This window comes from Eurosta solidaginis, chromosome 3, assembly GCF_040869045.1.
Source record: "Eurosta solidaginis isolate ZX-2024a chromosome 3, ASM4086904v1, whole genome shotgun sequence".
Taxonomy (NCBI): domain Eukaryota; kingdom Metazoa; phylum Arthropoda; class Insecta; order Diptera; family Tephritidae; genus Eurosta; species Eurosta solidaginis.
The window spans coordinates 65,313,265-65,327,427 of NC_090321.1; the positions used below are offsets into that span (position 1 = coordinate 65,313,265).

The following is a 14,163-nucleotide window of genomic DNA, read 5'->3' on the forward strand; positions in this document are numbered from 1 at the left end:
AATGCTGCCCCTCATTTGTCAACCCGTCGGCCTTTTCTTTACCTGCTATCCCTTTATGACCGCCAGCACAGTAAAGATATAGGGTCTGACCTGAGCGAAGTCTCTATAATGCGAGGACGCTTCTTAATGAGCTGCTCTGGGAGATAATTACCCTAATAGCCAACTCACTATGAATATATATATTGCCACGACTACAGCTTAATCACGCTTCCTTTAGAATTTCTGCTGCCTTCTTCAAGGCTACAAGTGGAATTGGAAGACAAGCTAACATGGAATGTAGGCAGACTAGAGAGCATCTGGTGCCTTTATAACTACAGCCAGAATAGCAGTAGCTCTGGGAGAATACCCGAGCATATTTCAAGAGGTGGAATACGCCATCATTCAATGTGCTGAGCTGAATCTTCTATTCGTATACTCCAAACAAACCAATCTCACCGTTCAAAATTAAATCAGCACTAGTCTTGACATGCTTGGAAACGCTAAACCAACTAGGAAGACACAATCAAGTACGCTTCCCAAGGCAGTCGGTTCTATGTACCGGAGCGACTCGGGATTTTTCCCGACCAAGGACTGTCATTTCAGTGTGACCCCATTTAATTTGTTTCGTCCCTCCCACGAATTGTCCCAGCAGCTCCTTGCAGCAGGACTGCTACATATTCTCTTACTCCGGGAAGGTATCGAACCCAATCCGGGTCCGTCTCCTGACCCCAGTCCTGAGAAATGGTTTTGCTGCATTTGCCAGAAAAGAATCTTTTTAGGACGGTCATAATCTGTTCAGTGTGTCTCGTGCAAGGGATGGTTGCATCGGACAGGTTGTTCTGGGCTTGATCCCAAAACCCGACGTCCACGTAACTTTTATAAATCTTTTGTGGCTCCTTGCTGCTCACGCCCAAGGGCGTCCCGTAGTCTACGCCTAAGCGCCCCCACTACCTTTCAGCAGCCTTGCTGCTCAGCAAGCCACAACAAGTACCCGCTGCTGCTCGCGCCCCACGGGGCCAACAACTCAAACAGCTGATACCACTCATAACTACTACCTTCGTAGTAGAGCTGGTAGCAATGCTGAGCATCAGCCCCTGCCCCCGTCTTCCTCTCCCCCCTCTTTTCTGGCAGCAATCGTGCAGGTCAGGGAAACAGACTCTTAGTCCCTACCTCCGTTTGCACCGTCTGCCAGCACAGAATATATAGGTTTGCGACATCCGCTCAATGCAGCTCCTGCCTTGGGTGGTGCCACTTTCCTAGATGTTCTGGTCTCCGCGACGGCAACCCCTCGACGGGTTTCATCGCGCCATGTTGCCAGGTCGCAAACCCAAATCATCCGGGTACCCCAATGCTTGCCCAAGGGCGCCCAGTCCCAAGGCCACAACAGCAATTGCGTCCTGGCCTTCCACAACCTAGGCGTAGTCACCCGTCACTTACCCCTAGAGTGGCGGCTTCACCCCTCATGCACTTCAGAATTCTGCAGTTAAACTGTAATGGACTAACTGGGAAGATTACGGAGATAGTCCATTTCATGAAGCGGCACAACATCCGCATTGCTGCGATTCAAGAGACTAAACTCACAGCGAGATCTGCATTGAAGACCTGCTCTGGGTATAATGTCCACAGGAAGGACCGCGAGAGCGGAAATGGAGCGGCCTCGCGTTTATTATACACCACTCTGTGCAATATCATATATTTGATCCTGGCATCGACCGCAGGGACAATGTCTTAGAACGTCAAGGCCTATCTGTCCGGTCAGGCGATGCAAATCTAGAAATCATCAACATCTACATCCCTCCTGTCACCTGTTGCCCCAGTGGATACCGCCCTAAAATCGAGGCCTTACTCACTGGCAACAATCGCATTATCTTAGGCGATTTCAATGCCCATCACGACCTATGGCATTCAAACTTGCGGGCGGACAGTAGGGGTGAGATGTTGGCGGATCAAATAGAAGAAACGACGTTCTGCACAATAAACGGAGACGCCCCCACACGTATGGTAGGAATCGTGAGCGCAGAACTCGTAAACTGCGACCACCTGCCCATACTTATTTCGTTCGAGCTTACCGCCGACTTCATCGTCACCGAAAAACGCACTTTCATAAACTTCAAAAAAGGAAAGTGGGAAGAATATAAATCTGCGACAGACAGCAGCTTTGCTGCCATCCCTATCCCGACTGATGCCCGCCAAGGGGAGCGAGCCTTCCGTAAGGTCATTGAATCCGCCTCGGCACATTTCATTCCCGCCGGGAGAATTCCCGAAATCCGGCCCACTTCCCGGCGGAGGCCGCGAGCTTAGCGAGGGAACGCGACCTTATAAGACAGCTTGATCCAGGCGACCCCCAAATAAGGGATATAAACTAGCGCATCAGATTGCTTGTGGACGAACACAAGCGGGCGAAATGGGAAGAGCACCTAAGAGGTTGTAACCTCTCTACCGGTGTAGGTAAACTTTGGTCCACCGTGAAGTCCCTATCGAATCCGACTAAGCACAAAGACAAAGTTTCCATCGCTTTTGGCGATAAGGTGCTGTCGGATGCGAAAAAATGCGCGAGCGCTTTCTTCCGACAATATATAATGCATCCTACGGTCGACAAAGATAGATGGAGAGCCAATAGACACGCACATAAACACAAATTCAGCGCGTCACCAATCACCATCACCGCTAGAGAGGTTGAGGACGCCATTGGTCGCGCTAAACCATCCAAAGCAGTGTGCCCAGACGGCATAGCCATGCCGATGCTTAAAAACCTAGGGAAAGAGGGTTTCAAATATTTAGCGCATGTCTTCAACCTGTCTCTCTCCACCTTTGCCATACCCGAGAAATGGAAAATGGCCAAGGTGGTCCCGCTACTAAAGCCTGGGAAACCAGCTAACGTAGGTGAGTCATATCGTCCGATATCTCTCCTATCGCCAGTGGCAAAGACGCTTGAAGCCATTTTGCTCCCTTATTTCCAAGCACATTTGCAGCTAGCCCCTCATCAGCATGGCTTCAGAAAACTCTATAGCACTACCTCCGCGCTAAATGTCATTAGCACCCAGATAAATTGCGGTTTGAATCAATACCCCCACCATAGAACAGTACTCGTAGCGTTAGACCTATCAAAAGCCTTTGATACGGTCAACCATGGCTCATTACTGCAAGACCTGGAAGGGTCTACCCTTCCCCCATGTCTTAAAAGGTGGACCGCAAATTATCTGGGTGGTCGGCAGGCATCGGTGCAATTCAGAAACGAAACATCAAAACCAAGGAGAATTAAACAAGGGGTGCCACAGGGTGGTGTCCTATTGCCACTTTTGTTTAATTTCTGCATTTCTAAGCTACCTTCACCACCGGAAGGAGTCACAATCGTTTCCTACGCCGATGACTGCACAATAATGGCCACAGGCCCAGGCCCAGAGATCGATGAGCTATGCAATAAAATAAACGGCTATCTCCCTGATCTCTCCAGTTTTTTCGCCTCGCGAAACCTGGCATTGTCACCGACTAAATCTTGCGCGACCTTATTTACAACATGGACGCCCCAAATGTCGATCATATTGAACATCCACGTCGATGGCACTACGCTACCGACTGTCCTACACCCCAAAATCTTGGGTGTGACGTTTGATCAGGATCTACATTTTGGTGCGCACGCAACCGCAATTGTTCCGAGAATTCAGAGCCGTAATAAAATCCTCAAATCCCTTGCTGGCAGTACCTGGGGAAAAGATAAAGAAACGCTCATGACCACATACAAAGCAATTAGCCAGCCGATTACGTGCTACGCGTCACCCATATGGTCGCCAAGCCTAAAAACTACCCACTGGACGAAACTACAGGCCTGCCAAAATACTGCTCTCAGAATCGCCACGGGATGTCTTCTTATGTCCCCAGAACACCATCTGCATAATGAGGCGAGAATACTCCCCATCAGGGAGAGAAATGAGATGCTGACCAAACAGTTTCTGTTGAATACCCAGAAACCTGGGCATCCCAACAGACATCTGATTGACGAACCAGCACCGCCTAGGGGCCTAAGGAGTCATCTCCGTAAGCATTTTGAGGAAATACGGCACCTGAGAACCCAGCCGTATGAAGCGAAAAAACACAAGCAGGTCCTTGGTGAACTCCAAAGACAGGCGTCGGACCTTTATTTCGGGAATTGCCCGGTGAATCCAGTACTTGAAGAAAAATATCCAGAACTCGCGGAAGAGGAACGCATACTCCCCAGGGAAACGCGTGTCACTCTTGCTCAACTTCGTTCTGGATACTGTAACAGGTTAAACTCTTACCTATCCAGAATCAACCCCGACATACAAAATGTATGCCTCGCTTGCAATGTGTCCCCACATGACACCAACCTCCTCTTTAATTGTAATGTGGAACCAACGCCTCTAACACCCCTTTCCTTATGGTCCACCCCTGTTGAAACGGCAAGTTTCCTTGGACTCCCGTTAGAGGATATTGATGACAATTTGTGATCGGTCGCGGCTATTAGGTGGGGCGAGCATTGCTACAACAACAACAACAACAACACAATCAAGTACTACTGGTCTGGGCCCATGCTATAGGGGAGTGAAGAATAATGAGAAGGTTTTGGGGAGTGTTATCGATGTTGATGGTTCTTTGCCGGATATAGATTCGGTACGTTCCGGTCGCAAGCACCATAGCCCGACCATCGCGGGAACGATTTAGCATGACAACCAGGAACCGCCCGCCCACCCCCTACATACATGAGGAAATTGGGTTCGAGAAGCTATGGATTGCGCTGCACAACACCTTGAATCAGTTTGGTATTTTAGTTGCCTCTTACTTGAATCCGGAATTAGAATAGTTATTTTTTTAAATTTTGTTATTTGTTATTTAAGTGGACTGTACGTTATTTTATTTGTTTGTTTTTGTAGAAGAAGAAAGGGACACATTGTGTTGAAACTTCGTATGTATTTAATTGGGAACGAGCACCTTGTGCTCTGAGGTGTTGGCTGCGTGTTGAGCCACCTCATTTCGCTATGCATTTGAGATTAGAATTTTAAACTTATATTACATTTACACAGGCCTCACATGTGTATTTTCAAATGAGTTTTATATTGGTCTCATTCGCATCTCGCTTAATCTGCTCTGCAAGACTCGATTGCGAAGACACCAATCCATAGCCAGAAATTGCACTACCTTAATTGATTAAGCAATATTACGATAAAAATAAATAAAAAATATAACAAAGCAGTTTCTAGTAGAATTGTCAGTTTGGCTTTAACCCTAGAAAGATAATATTATTTTTTTACCCTAGAAAGATAACGTACGTCTGAGAGACGTGTTCAAGTTTAAGGACTCTAAAGATATAAAAAAAACTTAAATTTTTTTTTAATAATTTATTTGATATATATTCACTTCTTTTAAATGTTTTTTAAAGAAAAATATTGTTTTTTTAATATATTAAAAATTATATTTGACTTGTCTTGGACTTGTCTTTACATAAATCAGTCTTTTTCGAAGGACCTCAGTTTATAGCAAAAAAATTAAAATAAAATAAATTTTTTTGTACTTCAATTGAATGAATTAACTGTTTTAAATTATACTTAAAAATATTAGCTAAAATTACCATTTTAGGCAAAAATTACATATAAAATTGGTAGTCACGTAAAAGATAACGATATGTCTCTTAGACATATATTTAAAAAACAATCGTATATATTTCAGCAAACAAAAAAATTACTACTGAAAAAAAACCCACTGATAAGCTAGTAATGGTAGCTGAGAAAACGGAGAATGAGAATGTTCTCTCTTTCAATTGTGGGAGACTGAGAGCAAAATTGAAACGACGTACGTCTCACAGACGTACGTTATCTCACGAGGGTTAAACAACCGGTGAAAACTGTTATTTATAACTTTGATACAGCACTAGGATAATGATACGTCGTTTAACCATTCGTCTTCTTGCCGGGTTTCTTTTAGTAAGAAAATGTCAAAAGCGTGGGTGGATCGGTTGTGTAGATTGCATTTGTATGCCGAATGCGATGTAGTGCGCTGAAGTGACTCATTTCGGTGCGATTTGTATGAAGCAATGTGTAGCATTTGGAACTGTTCACCCAAAATGGCGCATTTGGGGCAGTGTAAAGACATAAGCCACCATCCGGTGAGCTTTCTAGCTCCGTATCACGGGAATGTTCTGAATCATTGAGAGACTTGAGAAGCAGAGGTCGTGATATTTTTGCACACGTGAAATGTGATAGGCAGATGTCGCCGCTGTTTTTCATTTAACTCATACGGCGAAAGGCTAAGCAGCGACATCTATTTTTGAAAAAGTAGGTTTATTAAAGGCAGCGTTGCCTAAAGGCAAGTAATTAACAAATTATCTGGCTCACAACTTGAGCCAGACTTCTATTAGGGTTTATCTGTCTGAAATCGTTGTTGTTGCATTTAAATGCAAAATTATTTATCTGGCTCAGGATCTGTGTGACGAGATGATGACTACACATAACGTCTTTAGAATATTTCACTAACTAGTTGAGAATTACAAGCCCACTCAATGGTTATTGAAATAAACGAAAGAAAAATGTCCATATCTTAAGTGACTAACAGTCACAAACTTTCCGAAATGTTCAGAAATATATTCACTAACCCTAATTAGACCAATTCCTCTGCAAGCCTAAGATTTATTTTACGGGAACCATATTTGAAAAGCATCTGAAATAACATTAGAAGGATATAGCGAGCTTCTCAAGGCCAATCAAATAACATAATGAATACAAAATTGTCTTAGAAATGATTGATTACGTAGTTTTATACCAAAAAAAAAACAGGATTGCTCGTCCACCTGGAGGAATGGGGAGAGCAGGGGGTCCGGTCACTGGTGCCGTTACCCTATATAAAAGCGGACGCATGCCAATAAAGAAGAAGAAGATCTAGCTGTATAAAAAGAGTGTTCTGGCCTGTTTCGCATATGAATGCATGTAGATAGTATGGCTATACATTTAATAAACTTGTAAATAATTTTCTTTAAGCATTTTATTGTATTGTTTTGTATTGTACAAGTTAACGGTCTTAAATACAGCGGAGTGCACACATGTAGAAGTGTGTGTGCAGTTAAGTATAAAAAGATTTTCTCCAACGCCTCTTCATGTTCTCTTCAAGTAATAGAAGATCACAAGTAAAATGTTTTGTTGAAAAATTTTACTTTTTCCTCATATTCAATTCAATGTTTTTTCTTTGATCGAGAAAGGAAATGCGAACCTCGGAAAAATTATATATATATGTGAGCACAAATTGATCGTGAATCATATGAATCATGAAACTCATATTAAAAACATAGAAATTTAGCGGTCTCTATGGCATATGTTTCTTTGAAGTGCGTAAATACATACATACATAATTGCAAATCTACAAGAACATTTTTTTTAACTAGAAGAAGAGTAATATACTTCCATTAATAAAACAAAATAAAGAATAAAAAGAATAAATCTCTTCGAATTTGCGTCGTGTTCCTTCTTAATTTTTCCTACAAATTAGCTGGACTGGTCCTACTTGTTTTACGCCTACGCTGAACGGCATCTGCAATGCAGATGAGTTTTCATTGAGAGCTTTTCAAGGCAGAAATACACCCGGAGCGCTTGCTAAACACTGCCGAGGAGTGAATCCACCTAAAAAAATGTTCTTCTAATTTAAAAAAACTTCTTTCTAAAATTTTTATGTTGCTTCGCCCCGGTATAAACCTAGGATCTTCGGTATGGTAGGCGGAGCACGCTACCGTCACACCACATCGGCCGCAGTAAATTAATATGGATAAAGAAACGGAAACGAGAATGGTAAAACCAATTACCTATAACAAAAATGATTTGGCTAACACTCCGAGTGTATTTCTGCCGTGAAAAGCTTCTCAGTGAAAGGCTCAATGAGCCGGCGCAATTTGTAGGGAAAATTAAAAAGGAGCACGACGTAAATTGGAAGAAAAGCTCGGCCTAAATTCTCTTCGGCGGTATGTATATCGCGCCTTGTATTTTTTTAATAACCAAATATATACAATTTTCTGATGAATACCTATGGCAGGTCCAAAACAGTGAGTATATAACCAGAAAGCAGATATTGCATTTAATTATTTAATTCAAAAAAGAAATTCACTGTTAATAACCGTTATTCAAGAGTCAAAAAGCGCTGTCTCAGTGAAATATGTTAATTTATGAATTTTTTTCGGTCTTTCCAAGTAATTACCCAGCCAGCATTTTTTGAAAATTTTGATCAAAAAATATTTAAATATCATACCCCAAGATGATTAAAAACGTTCAAATTTAAAAGCATTTTCTGTTCGAAAATTAACGTATCGTCGGGAGAAAAATGTACCATAAATGTGATTATTCTTGAATAATCATTTATGATTCCTATTTCGAAACGCTTTTTATTCATATTTGATATCATTGGTAAATTGAGCTTTAATAGTTTTAGAGTAATATTTGACTGCTTTTCACAGTCATTTTCTGATCATATTCGTGAATATATTTCAATCGTTTTGGATGAGATTTTTTAATCATTTTTGAATGACATTATAATGCATTTATTCTTCATATCTCATTCAAAATAGGATACTACATAATAATCTTATTTCATCAGGGGAAGAGAGCATGCAAAAGTGAGCTATTCGAACAACAGCTAACTCGCAAACAAACTTGACAGATATACACCAGCGACTACAACATCCAACATCAGCATTATCGTCTGCATCTTAAAATACGGATACGATACGGGATGTTGAAGCCGTATCCAGGTATGTCAAGATAGTTTCACTTACCTGGGGTTCAAATAGCTCACAACCTATGTATTGTCCAATTATTATGTATTATCTGGGAAGTTGGAGGGGAGAAATGGTTGGGGAAATCTTCGTTCACGAGCAGCATTACATTATTTTTGTCTTGAAGAATATCTTTTGCATAAATAATACAATTTTTTATATTTTTCTTAGCTTCATGATTGAAAAAATATGTGTATGTAAAAAAAATAAAATTTTTAATGAAAAGTAAAATTTCAACAAGTATAAAATTCATTATTCAGTCAACAAATATATTCATAAAAGATCCAGAAAGCTGAATGAAAAATGATTATAAATGTTTGATCACCTAAAGTAAACACATTTGATCACCTATATGATTCCAAAATGTGGTTTAAAAACTATATTCAGTTTTTGATCATCAAAGGAAAGCATATTTGATTATTCTTTTTGTTGGTTTTTATGAAATATTAAAATTTAGTCATTAAAGGACTTCAAAAATGATTCCAAAAAGTGACTGAAGAATGCTTTTTAGTTTTTCATCATCAAAAGCATTCATATTTGATTATTTCTTTTGTTCAATTGTATGATAACTCATTATTTAGTCAGAAAGAGTAATCAAATTGTATTGATATGTAGGGAAATTCAAACTTGAATCACCTAAATGCTGAGTGGGTAATTTTTATTTTCAAATGTTTTCTCACTGCCACTGAGATGTTTAGTGTGATTTGTTGCCTTTAAAGCTGTTATTTTGCGACCGAAATAGGTTTACCATTCTCTCTTCCGCTCTGTTAGAATTAACGTAATGAAAATTTTACATTGAGTTAATATTATTTATTATTTAAAGTCGACGACAAACTATGGTCGACTGCATAATATAAAAGATATATAAATATACAACTCAAAAGATAAAATTTAAGATATATCGAGATTTCAACAATGTTATATTACAAAAATACATTTATTAATGAACATTACACTTTAATTTCAGAATATAATAATAATAAGAAATATGAGCAGAAATAAGATCTTATACCGAGATCTTATACTGGCGGAATGCATCAGATTCCGCTCAGATGATTTCGGAATGCAGTGGATTCCAATCTTGCTGTTGGAATGCAATCAGCATGTCATGGGAATCTGGCAGTGCTAAGAGTAGTGTAATGAGGATACGCCATCACAAGGCATAAAAAAGTAACATGACCTGTGTTGTTGGAATGCACCGGATTCCAATCAGCTCGATGCCTGACCAATAAGATTATACTGCCGGAATGCATACGATTCCGGTCAGTGACTCATGAAAAAGCATGTTTTTTACGTTGTTGGAATGCACCAGATTCCAATCAACACAGTACTGTCTTGTTCCTTCTCAATGATACATGTTGATAAATGTTCCTCCATCCTTAAACGAGTTAGTTCCTGTTTTTTATGGAAGAAATAAATGCCGGCAAATTAAATGAAATTAGCTTGTGTCTCTTAAATTAGATAGACAAATACTGCATTACATATAGTGGCAAAAGTACATTCAAGACTGATACAGCTATACAAGTCACTGTAGTGCGCGCACCAGATAAGAAGAGGATTATTTTTAGCAAAGTTTCGTCGACAAAGGGGTAAATAAAAAGGAACGTAGTGTCTGGATACTCTAGGGGGAACCGCAAAAAACAAGCGGCTGAGAAGGTCCGCAAAATCAATTTCTCCAATAATGAGCTTATGGATGAAAAATACCCCCAGTAATATTCTCCGATTTTCCAGAGTGGGTAATTTAATAAGAAGAAGTCTACTTCTGTATGGAGTCCCAATTAAGGCCGCGCAATGCGAATATCAAAAATTGCTTTTGAACTGACTCAAGACGCTTTATATGCTTTTGAGAAACAGGGGATCAAACGCATGAGCAATACTCGAGTATTCGACGAACCAGCGATGTGTAAAGAACCTTAGTGAGGTACGGATCATCGAACTCTTTAGCCCATCTTTTAACAAATCCAAGTAAACCCAACGCTTTGTTGGCAATAGATGAAATATGCATGTTAAAATTCAATTACGTATCAAAAAGGACACCTAAAAGTCTGCAAATAACCGCTATTCCTCAAATTTCAAACCAGAAAAACCATACTAAGTCCCGATCGTATTTTTTGTTTTTGATGTTATAGAGAGACTATTTCCAGAAGCTATTTTAGATTATTTCTAGACTGTTTGGTATTATTTAGAAACTTATTTCTAATTATGTTGCGATTATGTCGAGACTAATTTGAGATCGTTATGGGATCATCTTGGTGTCATTCCGGAGCCATTTAGAGGTAATTTCGGTATTAAGATAACAATTATTTCGTGATAATTTCAGAACTATTTTGAAATCATTTGACAGGGTTCGAAAAAATTCATTTATGAATATATAAAGTTATAGGGCTGTTATTATTATCTTATTGCCATCTACATATTATCAACTTTGTTAACGATAATAACTCTTATCGAAGGGTTATCGGAGTATTACCGATTTATTGGCGAACAGTTATCGGCTTGTTATAGGAAAAATATAGATTTTTTGTTGATTTAGAGTCGAAAAAATATAGAATTTATTCAATAATTTGGAAACAATTTAAGCAACGTGACATCAGGATGGACAAGGCGACACCTGTTTCGATTATACCATGTAAATCCCTTCAAAGCCTTTTCTCCCGGGAGTGGGATTCGAACACGCACTCCTACGATGGTTGAAATATAAATAAAATCCCGTAAAGTGTTCCTCCTGGAATATTTCCCAACTCAACGAAAATGATGAGAGTTATGAGCGAGTGCCGTTTTCCAGCCCAAGGGGCCATAATAGAAACCGGAACAAAATCCAGTTCAAGTACAAATAGCCTTGGGCAAGAGTATCAAAATGATCTGCAGTTTTTAAAAAAGGAGCATGATAAAAACTTGAAAAGGTATTGGCTGTGGTTGGGTCGATCACACATACTTGGACTTATTCCAGAAAAATATTTGAATCATCCTGTCGGTAGTAATGAAGTTTTCCTGAAACGCCGGGTTTTCGGATGTTTCAAAAAATTTGAGATTCACTTGAGTAGAGGTCAAATACGGCACTAGTGGACGAAAACGTTACATTAACGAAAACCAAATCAATTATTAGAAAGTATCATAAAAGACAAAAAATATTCGAGAGAATACCTCAAGGAGATGTTACCATTCTGCCTTCTGTAGTTAGGCGATTGGTATGAAAACAACTTCCGTTTTAAGACCCAAATGGTCTTACATTAAGCTAGATGGTTGACAAGGACATTTAACGCCTAAGAAATAGCTCTTTCTGCTGAAAAGTTAAGCTACGAAACGCGTAGCTGGTTTTTTAAATTTTTGTGGGTGTCTCACTCCTACTTGTTTCTGAAATCACAAACTTGGATTGAGACTTACACCACAGATTGGAAGATGTTTTAGCATCAGTGAGAAAATGCCCATAACTTACGTATTTACAGCTTTTGTTTGTTAACCTATCGGAACCCTCCTAGGGAAGCAGTTGAAAAACGATTTAAGTTCACACAGTTAGCACAGCAGAAATGCGACTGGTGCGATTTGTTGGGCGAAAATATTACCTTTGAAACACTTAAATGCCAATTAAAGACGAAATAAGAAAGGTTTAGGCAGGCTTCGTAATGTTGTGTGGTGGCGATGAAAAGGAACGCATAGTTATTTTGCTGTTTGTAAGCCTATCCGACAAGGGTCTTAACACACGACTCTACAAAAAAAGTTTTGTTCTTTGTCCTAAAGTTTATTTCATGATTTTCTGTTTTATTATAAACAAAAACGAAAAGAAAATACCTTTTTTCGGTATAAAGTTTGCTTTCGTAGTAGTTATAGTAACAATACTCATGGCGTTAGAGAGATAACTAAACAACGATCAGATCAGGTGTTTTGTACAAATCTAGAATAACCTAAAATGTCGTCGTGAAAGTGTAAATATGAAGCTGATGCTTTTTGTTATATATGTGGGCAACTTCTTAAAGTTCGAGATCTAAAATATGAATTAAATACATCTCTCATCCTCTGTGAAGCCGAAGAAGCATATTTTGGCTGTCCTGTTTGGAATTAATACAAGACATGGGCTCCACATGTTCCTTGTAGTTATTGTAAAATATGTATGGAAGTTAAGCAAATTTTATTTAAATAGTAAATTAAATAAAGTAAACATATTGATTTATCTTTCTATATTTTAGGTTGGTATCGAGGTGAGAAAAGATCTATGAAATTTGCAACACCAAGAATCTGGCGAGAACCAGATCCGAGTGAAAGAGGTAAAAATGCAAAACCTTTCGAATATTCTGATCTTGAATCTTCTTCTGCTCCAGTTGCACACGATCTGACACGACCGGTACCAGAGCCACCGACAAAAATATCGCAGAGAAGTAGATCATCTCTTAGTTCTTATAAAAGCAATGCCGATAAGGAGTTTTTACCGACACCAGAACAACCAAAATATAATTTCATCACTACTGAAGATTATAATGATTTGATTAGAGATTTAAATTTACCAAAAAGTAAAGCAGAGCTTTTAGGCCCTTCTTCGAACAACGTTATCAAGGCCAATATAATGACTATATGATGGAAGATTATATTTGGGGTTTATTGAGGGATAGTATCTATGAACATAAAAGAAAAAGTAAAAGTGTACACTTTTAAATCATTTTCCACTTTTTTGTAAGTTATTTCGATATTAAAACTTAATGAAAATATTTATTTGATTTCATTTTCAAGTAAAAATAAAAACCCAAGATTTTGAAAAATTTCGTTCAAGCGGTTTCCTAAATAGGAAATATATATTTATATATATATATGTATGCATATATTTTTTTCGACAAATTACGACCTAAGGAATTGAAATTTAATTCATTGAAGTCAAAGTCAAATTTTGTGTTGACCCGTATAATGAATTGCATAGTTTTATTGTCGATGTTACGCAGTCGCTGTGATTTTGTAAGGTTGAAAAAATCCTTTATGGCTTACCACATATTTGGGTAGAAATAGTAGACCCTTAGAAAATTTTCACATGTGCTCCTTTCCTGAGATTGTACCAGTTTCTTGAATTTTTTTAGCCCACATAGCGTAATCTGAAATTTGAACCCTGTTGGACACGCCTTTACCATCTGCAAGTGTGACCAAAATGTATATGTTATATTTGGTAGTCGTAAAACTTATTTAAGAAGTGAGCCTGAAAAAGTAATTTAATATTTTAGCGCGGCCCTAATGAAAATACTATAAACTAAATAAGAACGACCCCAAAGCACATTCCAACATACCAATATAGTACATACTTATGCACATACTTTTAATAACTGAACATTACCAGCGCAATTAAATAGTCTTTGAACGAGCCAACTTAGGGCGCACGTACCAAATTTTTGCTCATTTTGATCATTAACACTATCAGAGAGGAAAGTCCCAACCAAAACACA

General features: G+C 38.9%; 1 protein-coding gene across 4 annotated transcripts in view; it reads left to right on the forward strand.

The window, feature by feature from the left end:
- The window catches only part of LOC137243858 (uncharacterized), a 38,618-nt gene extending 25,135 nt beyond the window's left edge, over positions 1 to 13,483 (forward strand). For 3 of the 4 annotated variants that reach the window (XR_010950653.1, XR_010950654.1, XM_067772073.1), the window contains 2 exons: positions 12,928 to 13,005; positions 13,060 to 13,483. Coding sequence is in view for 2 of the 4 variants with exons in the window: in XM_067772073.1 (XP_067628174.1) it covers positions 12,928 to 13,005; positions 13,060 to 13,313 (332 nt within the window). In the remaining 2 variants the exon portion in view is untranslated. Of the gene's footprint in view, positions 1 to 8,676; positions 8,720 to 12,927; positions 13,006 to 13,059 lie in introns of those variants that run through there. The other variant, XM_067772074.1, reaches the window with a different exon arrangement.
- The last annotated feature ends 680 nt before the right edge of the window (positions 13,484 to 14,163 follow it).